At 32.6% G+C, this 9829-nt stretch overlaps 1 protein-coding gene across 1 annotated transcript in view; it reads left to right on the top strand.

The window, feature by feature from the left end:
- LOC103586076 (neurobeachin) overlaps window positions 1-7927 on the top strand; it is a gene marked incomplete at its 3' end in the record, with an annotated part of 263314 nt that extends 255387 nt beyond the window's left edge. Inside the window, exons 30-31 of the mRNA XM_008567211.1 lie at window positions 5234-5388; window positions 7801-7927. Of these exons, the coding sequence (XP_008565433.1) occupies window positions 5234-5388; window positions 7801-7927 (282 nt within the window). The remainder of the gene's footprint in view (window positions 1-5233; window positions 5389-7800) is intronic.
- Window positions 7928-9829: the final 1902 nt, after the last annotated feature.

The following is a 9829-nucleotide window of genomic DNA, read 5'->3' as shown; positions in this document are numbered from 1 at the left end:
CATCTCTATAGATGCTGAAAAAGCATTTGATAAAATTCAACACTCCTTCATGACAAAGACCTTCTATAAGTTAGGTATAGATGGAAAGTATCTCTATTGATTCTTTTAGATCAGCTCAGTCTTCCCTGGTAATGCACATCCTGTGTTCCAGAAAGGCCCGGGCATAACTTTGATAAGGACAATTATTGAAATATATTGCACAATTTGGTTTGTCTATCATATTCCCTTCAGGTATCTCCAAGGCATGAGGCATGTCTTAGTTGTCTTTGTATCCCCTAAATTTATCAGTGTAATTGTATCCCCTAATCTGTTAGTGCCAATATGTGGAAGGGAAAAAAGTGAAGAAAGGGATTCTTATAGGCTGCCAGAAATAATTATAAAATTTATTTGCATTAATCAGTTACTATTTAAAAGCCCTTTCTTATCTTGAGTATCCCACTTTATACTTAGGACAAACCATGAGGTACACAGATAATATAGTATCCTTGGTTTTACAAAATTCACAGAATTACTTAATGGGAGCCCCCCCTCAAGATTCTGTCCTTGGACCACATCTCCTATCCATTTGCACTCACTTATTTGGTGATCTCATCCGCTTTCCTGGCATTAAATAGCATCTGTATGCCGATGGCTCCCTTACTTACATCTTAGTCCAAACCTCTCTTCTGAACTAGAGACTGATCTATTTAATTGTTTATTTGACATTGCTGTTTGGATGATTAATAGCTTAACAGGTATGAAAAAGTAGGTGCTTTCCTGGCATTAAATAGCATCTGTATGCCGATGGCTCCCTTACTTATATCTTAGTCCAAACCTCTCTTCTGAACTAGAGACTGATCTATCTAATTGTTTATTTGACATTGCTGTTTGGATGATTAATAGCTTAACAGGTATGAAAAAGTAGGTGTAAAAGAGCTGGTCCAATCACAGTCTTCCCTATCTTAGTTAATGGCAAGTCACCTTCCAGTTACTTAAGGCAAACATGTTTGCATCATCTTTGAGTTTTCTCTCAAGCCCACTTGCAGCCCTTCTTCAAATCCTGTTTGCTATGCCTTCTTAATATAGCCAAAATCTGACCCACTTTTCTCTAGTTTCTCTTTGCTATTCTGATCCAAACCACCATCACTTCTTGCTCGTATTATTGTAGTATTCTCCTAACCAGTCTCCCACTTCTTCCCTTGTCTCCCTTAAGACTATCTTCAACACGGTGATCAGGGTGATCCTGTTATTAACCTAAGGTCATATCTCCCTGCTCTTTATAATCCTTTAATAGCTTCTTATTCCACTCTGAGTAAAAACCAGCCACTATACAAAGGATTACAAGGCCCTATAGGCTGAGCTCCTATTATTTCTCTCATCTCTTACAACTCTCCATGTTGCTCCTTCTTCTCTAGTCACACTAGCATTCTTGCTGTTTCTTCTGCCTGTGACACTCCTCCCTATATATGCTCATGGCTTATGCCTTCACCCCCTTCAATGTTTTCTCAAATGCCACCTTTGTTGTCTGTCTTCTGCAAGCCACCCTTTCAACAATATTTCCTATCCTTATCCATGCTTTATTTTTTGCATAGCACTTACCACTGATATACTATATTTACTCATTTATGTTATTGTATTTTATGTTTCCTTCTATTGGAATGTAAATTTCTTAAGGGCAGGGGTTTTGTTCTATACATTGCTATATGTCTAGAACTTAGAGTAGTCCCATACACATTGCAGAGCTCAGTATATATTTGTTAAATGAATGAATGAGTGAATGAATGAATAAATTTTAGATCACACCCCAGATCTCTGGCTTTGAGATAGGATAAATTCAATGATCGAAGACTTCACACTTATGTGTATTATGTATCACTCAATGTATTAAAAGTATGTAACCAATCACTCAATGAAAAGTTTTGTTAAAGTGAGTTACTGATTTATTTCCTGGCTTGCACTTTTTTTGATGATAACCATTACAACCTTGGAGTGTGTATAGATTATGTGCAGTGTAAAGGAATTATCCACTTCATTGTAATTTGCAGTCTTAAAGGTATGGGACAGAAATTTGTAATAGTGTGGGAAAGCATGGAAAGAATATTCTTGAGGTAAAAAAAATGCAATTGGTAAAGAGTGTGTATGTAGTGTAGAGGATTCTAGGTATCTGTCAGAATGAATAGCAGATCTACAAGAAGAGCATAATACATGAATAGTTTAGATTAGTGCTCTTAACTTTTTTGTGGCTGTATGTTTTTGAAATTCAGATTAAAGTTATTTGCTCACTCTAGAAAAAAAAATATGTACCCCTCTAATTTGTGTGTATTTTAGTGTATTATGCACCCTAAATGGGTACATACAATGGGTACTTACACTCATGGATAGACTTTTTTGGTGTAGATGGAATAGTTAACCAGTGAGAAATACTGAGGAATCAACCCGATAGAAGATTTTGTAAGAGTTGAAATTTTTTACCTTCTAATTTAAGTAGTTGTCAGTACTAAATAACTTTCTGAAAGATACTTAATTTGTTATCAACACATATTGATAAATATGATCTTTCAAATTATTTGCAAAATGATTGCTTAGGACAGAGAATGGTTTGCAATGTTAGAAAATAGATAGTGGATAGTGTTGGTGAAGAAATGATATTAAGGACAAGAATGTGTAGTATTCTGAGTCTAGATAAAAAATTAATCAAAGGGAAGTAGTTTTCACAAATTCATAAAAGTGTAGATTTAGAAAACAATCTGAGAAATCAGTCAAATCTAGCTCCTACTTCTCTCAACAAAACCCTTGTCACATGGTCATCCTAACCATTTGAACATATCAGTGATTGGAGCTCATAAAATTACTAGAGATTTCTTCTTCTTCTTGGTCCTGAGTTAGTATTTTCAGATATCTGGAAGTTTCATCTTGTTTTCTTATCACATACCTTCAGATTTTTAAAAATTATAATATTTTTTTCTTTCTCTTTTACTATAATTTTCTAATCTTGTAGCCTTTCCTTATGATTTGTTTTTCATAACTACTGTCATCTTAACTGTTCTTTTATGGTCATGAGACTGTTTGTCATTATTCTTGAAATGTGGTGCCTATAACTGCACATAGGATTTTGTTTAAGAGCTTTCTCTTTTACTATAATTTTCTAATCTTGTAGCCTTTCCTTATGATTTGTTTTCCATAACTACTGTCATCTTAAATGTTCTTTTATGGTCATGATACTGTTTGTCATTATTCTTGAAATGTGGTGCCTATAACTGCACATAGGATTTTGTTTAAGAGGAATGACAATGGCAGGATTATTGCTTCTTTCTATCTAGGTACTGCTGCTGATGGAGACATAGACTACATCAACCCTTTTGGGAGCCATAGCAATGCTAATAATAGCCAAAATGTATTAACCGCTTACAATATTCTAGGTAGTGTGCTAAGCATTTTATATGCATTGTCTTCTTTTATCATTGTAACAATCTTATGAGGTATAAACTATGCACCCCATTTCAATGGGGAGGAGAATGGAGCTTAGAGAGATTTATATGCACAATACTACATAGTTAATAGGTATTGGAAGTAGAATTCTAACCCAGGTCTACATGACATTAAAAACTGGGCTTTTAACTGCTGTGCCACTATATTTATATACCATGGCATACTATCAAACTCTGTTGAGTTTGCTGTCAATGAAATGTCTGGAGTCTTTCACATCAATTGCTATTAATTCAATGCTTTCAGGTGTTTTTAGTAGGCCAGCACTTAATGTTTTTGTGTTCTATTTATAAGCCATCATTACAGGATTTTGATATATAAATTTTTTTCTCTTATTTATGTAACTTATTTTTTATAATATAACTTATATGTCATAGACTCTACACTGAACAAGATACCAGTAGTAGTCTGTTACAGAGGGTTTGTGCCCCAAATTGGTAATAATCTGTTAATCAGGAATCCTTAGTAATAGTTTTTCCACCATCTACAGATTCATCCCACAGCACTGTCAGTTAGCTTATGTTTCTTTATTTTATCCTTAAGAATTTTTATGGGAGGTAAGAAAAAAGTGTAGTTTCATTAATGACTTACTTTTGAATCAAGTATTGTTGATTTTGTTTTCTTGCTAGACAGACAGTAAAACAGTGCATCTCACATTAGTTTAGAAATTTAGAGAAGAGTTTTGGTGATAAGCCCCAAATATTAGTATCTTCTCCTTTTTGTTTTCTATTGACCTTTATGTAGATCATTGTAATTAGAAACTTTGGGTCCTACAGTTTAGACAGTGGTAATAAATGTTAACATTTATAAGACACCTCATAATTGACAGGTTCCTTTTAAATATACTCTCATTTAGTACTCCAGTTATATGCGAAGTAGGCAACATTAGTCTTGCCATTTTTTCAGTGAGAATCTAAAATTTAAGATCAGACAGCTTGAGAGTGATCCAGTTATCAAGGCATAATCTTCTGATGCCACATCGTATATTCTTTCCACAATGTCACACTGCCTCTCAATAAATGAAGGCATGAGATGAAGACTGGCCATTGTAGGGATTGAAAGCATAATGTGTGCTTTTAGTAATTAGGTAGTTGAGAGTTCAAGGTTGTGTCTGAAGAATTTGACTCCGACATCCATAAAGAAAAAAGGGGAAAGTATCCAGAAAGGGATAATGAAGAAATTTGGGGGGAGCATAAATAAAATTATTTAAGATTGTAGTACCTTTGGTCACAAAAAAGTTTCAAGTTCAGTTGTCTCTCAATATTCACAGGCGATATGTTGGGAAAGTATCCAGAAAGGGATAATGAAGAAATTTGGGGGGAGCATAAATAAAATTATTTAAGATTGTAATACCTTTGGTCACAAAAAAGTTTCAAGTTCAGTTGTCTCTCAATATTCACAGGCGATATGTTCCAGGACCTCCTGTGCAGATACCAAAATCTGTGGATGCTCAAATCCCTGATAGAAAATGGCATACTATTTGCATATATCCATCCTATGCACATCCTCCTGTATGCCCCAGATTCTACATAAATGTTTGCCAAATGAATTTTAGTAGTCAATACACTTTAAAATATATCTTTAATGTCCACATCCTTTTCACCAATGAACTTGGGCTCAGGAATTTAATATTTTTTAAAAATATTAAAGTAAAGAAAGAGAGAGAAAAAAGGAAATTTGATAATTGACCATGTGGATCTGCCATAACAGTATTAGAGATCATCTTAAAATTCATGTTTGTTATCTTCTGTCATTTCTTTCTTTGCAGAAGTGTGGTGGTGCCTGTGAAGAAGCCTCCTCCAGGTAGCTTAGCTGTAACCACTGTGGGAGCCACTACTGTTGGAAGTGGACTGCCAACAGGCAGTACCTCTAATATATTTGCTGCTACTGGAGCTACACCAAAAAGTATGATTAATACAACAGGTATTGTCCTTATATATTTTTGTGATACCTCATCTTTTTCTTTCTGTTTTCTATATCTTCATTTTTCTGCTTATTTGATCTTAATTAAAATACCCTGATCATTTAAGACTATCTTAATCCTTAAGAAGGTTGTAATTTGTTATGATTTTTCAGAATTTGTCTGTAGTTTTAGGGTGCTTTTTTTAGTGGTCATTTTAGAGGACAATACTGGTTCCTGTTTTGAGTCTTCTCAAAACACAGTGTTATTTACTCACAGATTAAAATCATATTACTGAAATATATTTGGGGAGCAAAAGAAAATTTGAACATTTAAGTTTGATATGTAAAAATCAGTAAGTTGTATCAAGAATATCAAGATGTACTAAAATGTTAGTGACACTAAAAATGTTAGTGACAGAAAATAGATTTGGTGACATTTACTGGTTTAATCTTAATGTATATTCGTTCCTGAATCACTTAAGGAAGGGCAGAGCTCCCCTAACAACGTTGACAACATGCAAGCACCTCAACTTGATAAAAAGTGCATGTGAATAAGAACCATTGTTTGACACTGAATTAATTTATATACTTAGATTACAATCGTATCCAATTCATCGTCCAACAATTTCCTAATGATTCTAGGAACAAAAAATTCAAAACACTACAAATTATAAAAGCCTGCCTAAAATAACCTTTTTTTCTTTTGTAAATTTCCAGAAATGTTCCTGTTTATTATTAGCTAAATAAATCCTTACCCAAATCTTTGTGATTCCATTTTAGGTATTTATACAACGCAAGATGATACCTGACTTTTCTTCCCTGACTATAGTAGCCTTCTCTTCTCCAAACTGTATAGCCTTGAACTTTTCCATTTATTATCATTACTTAGATTCTTCCCATTTTTATTAATTTTGTAGCTCTTCTTTGTGCTTTCTGTATCTATCTTGTTTATCATACCACCTGAGTCTGACATATCATGAACAACACATTTATGGGGTTGTAGTAAGTAGAATGTACTCTATTAAACATATTTATATTAGCAAATGAACATCATTAATGGTATTGTGTTAAAGAATATAACATCTTTTATTTATTTATATTATAAATAAATATTTATATCTGGCTTGTCTGAAGACCTTAATAAGTCTTTCTTTTCAGTAACACAGTTTTATTTTTTATATTCATGTGGCTTTCTAGAAATAGGGATAAAACTGTTTTTCTTTTACCAAGGTATATACCCAAAAAGTGCTAAGGTTTTTAAAATATGCCGATCTAGTAGGAAAAAAAAATCTACAGTTACTGTTGTTTATTGAATAAAGTCCTTATTTTTGTTAAAAGTTAGATAAACAAAAAATTAAATCACTTGTTTTTTATCTTTATATGAGACAAGTTATGATGATTTCATTTAATTTCTATTTAAAGAATTAATAGATTAACAATAGATTTTGAAAATGATGGTAGCAAGAGATGTAGTGATAGTGTAAAGTATATAATACTACAATGAAAAATAAAAAGTAATAAACCTCCTCCTTCGAAATATGTATATGTATGTATGTGTGTGTGCGTGTGTGTGTGTATAAATATATGTAAATGTAAATTGTGGGCCAACTTCTAAACTGGCACATGGGTGCTGTAAAATCTTATAGTGGAAATGCCAGTAATCAATTCAGTGTTATGGGAATTAGTATAAGATATAATAATATTTAGGAACACTAGATGTCCCTCGACTCCATGCCTGTTAAATATACTTACATAGTATATTATAGAGAAATACGTTCTAAAATGATATCATCATTGTTGAGGAAAACTCGTTATTTTAAAATCAGGTACAGTTTTGCTCATTATAGCTCCTTTTAAGCAATCACTTTAAGAAAATGAGCATTTATGCTGTAGTGCCACAAATTTATGCTCCGACAGTTCATTGTAAACTAAGTCTTAGATGAACACTAAAAATATTACAACATAGCAATAAAAAGAGATAAATTTTTCACATTTAAATTTACATTGTTTTGTCAGCCTCATTTTATCTAAAAAGACAGTTCATTGTAAACTAAGTCTTAGATGAACACTAAAAATATTACAACATAGCAATGAAAAGAGATAAATTTTTCACATTTAAATTTACATTGTTTTGTCAGCCTCATTTTATCTAAAATTTTTCATTCATTGATGTCTTTTATTTGTACCCCATGTGTAATATGTAGTTTTGTTACATTAACATGAGTAAATGACCTGGATTTTAATGCAACAGCTGTTAATTTAAAATTATAAAAAAGTCTTTGTATACTAATGGCCAAATGATTTTTAATTGTAAAATTCTGTTTTGAATTACAAATGAGTAATTTTTTCAAAATTAGGTAGTAATGACATAATTAAAATTATTTTGGTAAATAAATTTATGTTCAAGGCTAAAAATTATTATTTTGGGAACAGGTGCCGTGGATTCAGGGTCCTCCTCCTCTTCCTCCTCTTCTAGTTTTGTGAATGGTGCTACCAGCAAAAACCTTCCAGCTGTACAAACTGTTGCTCCAATGCCAGAAGATTCAGCTGAAAACATGAGGTATGCATAAGTATTTGTTTCTTACTTGTTTTACTTTTTCCTTTTTTAATGTTGTGAAAAAATATACAAAAAATACAAAGATATAGTAAGAATTCTTTGGAATATAGGTTAATTATATATTTTGTGATTACATTTCATAATTATTGTTTTGATATTTTGGGCTAGTCTTGTATAAAAATCAGTGTCATTATATTTCAGAGTCTATTCCGAATCAGGGTTACTGTATTTCAGTCTAACCTGAAACATATTGAGTGATTTTAAAACATTGACTGCTGAGGTGACCAGTTAGCTCACTTGGGAGAGTGTGGTGCTGATCACAACCAAGATTGAGGGTTTGGATCCCCACACCAACCAACCACCAAAGAAAAAAAAATAGATGAAACGTTGCTTGGTAAAAAACTGATAAAACATTGTAATCCATTGCAATATAGTGCATGTACATGTTACTGTTTCCAATAAAAGTTAAAACATGCACAAATAGTAAAATGATAAAATTGGGCCTTTAGGGAGGATGATGAAAATTTTAAAATATAAACTTCCGAAATAAATCTGCAAAGTTATACGTAACATATCATTGGAACAATAGCCAAATATTATCCTGTCTATCATGATTAAAAAACATTTCTAGAAAGGACTAGCCTTCATTCTTGGGGTTAAATCATATATGTGCACATGCACATGCACAAACACACATGCATATGTATTCACATTTTTTATAGAATTATAGCACAAATACAGAGTATGAAAGCTCAGTGAAAGAATGAACATGCTTATGTTACTATCATCTGTCAGGAAATAAATTGTTACAAGTACCTTAGTAACCCCCACCTTGTGCTGCTTTCCCAATTGCTATTCTTGCTACTCTTCAAATTCCCCACACTGACTTTTGATACTAGGATAGTCTTGTCTTTTTTGAATTTTGTATAAATGTAAGTACACCATATGTATTCCTTTGTCTCTGGCTTCTTTTGTTCAACATTATGTTTATGAGATTCATCCACTTTGCGTGTAGCAATAGTTCATTTTTATTTATGTATTTATGTATTTATTTATTTATTTATTTGTCCTTTTTGAGACCGGCTGCACCGCGCTCAGCCTGTGAGCACTGTGAGCGCACTGGTCATCCCTATATAGGATCTGAACCTGCGGCGGGAGCGCAGCAGTGCTCCCGAGTGCGCCATGGGCTCAGCCCTTTATTTTATTTTTAATCCTTTGTGTGCGTATACTACAATTTATTAATCCATTTAACTAATGATGGGTGTTTGAATTTTTTCATTTTTAGCTATTATAAATAATGCTGCTATGTAGAGAATAATGCCATTTGTAATTATTGTGGGTGCACTATTGTTATGTGGGTGTACTACACATTAGTTTGCATATCTGTTGGGTAAATGACTTGGAGTGAAATGCTGATTCATAGTGTTTGTATATGTTCATTTTTACTAAGTAATGTCAAATGGTTTTCCAAAGTGGTTATATAAGTTTAGTAACTCAGCAGGGAATATGAGAGTTCCTGTTGTTTCATATCTTTGACAGGACTTAGTACTGTCTCTTTTATTTTAGGTAGAAGTATATTGGTAATCCATTGTCTTTTTAGTTTGCATTTTACTGATGATTAATGAGGTTGAGTACTTTTAAAAATATATACAGATCTTTTGATTTTCCTGTTTTGTGATTTGCCTGTTGAAATCTCTTGCCCGTTTAATAAAACAATTGAGTTGTTTTGTCTTTTTCTTCTTAATTTGTAAAACTTATTGATGCATTTTGAAAATGAGCCCTTTGGTGATTATATGTCATGCATGTATCTTCTCCCATTCTTTGGCTTTTTTTATTGTTTCCTATATGGTCTCTTTTGATCAACAGAAGTTGTAAATTTTAATGAAATTCAATTTATCAATTTTT

This window comes from Galeopterus variegatus, unplaced genomic scaffold (genome assembly GCF_000696425.1).
Source record: "Galeopterus variegatus unplaced genomic scaffold, G_variegatus-3.0.2 Scaffold304, whole genome shotgun sequence".
NCBI classification, from domain to species: Eukaryota; Metazoa; Chordata; class Mammalia; order Dermoptera; family Cynocephalidae; genus Galeopterus; species Galeopterus variegatus.
Note: the sequence above shows the minus strand (reverse complement) of the source record. Positions and strands in the feature narration are given on the sequence as shown.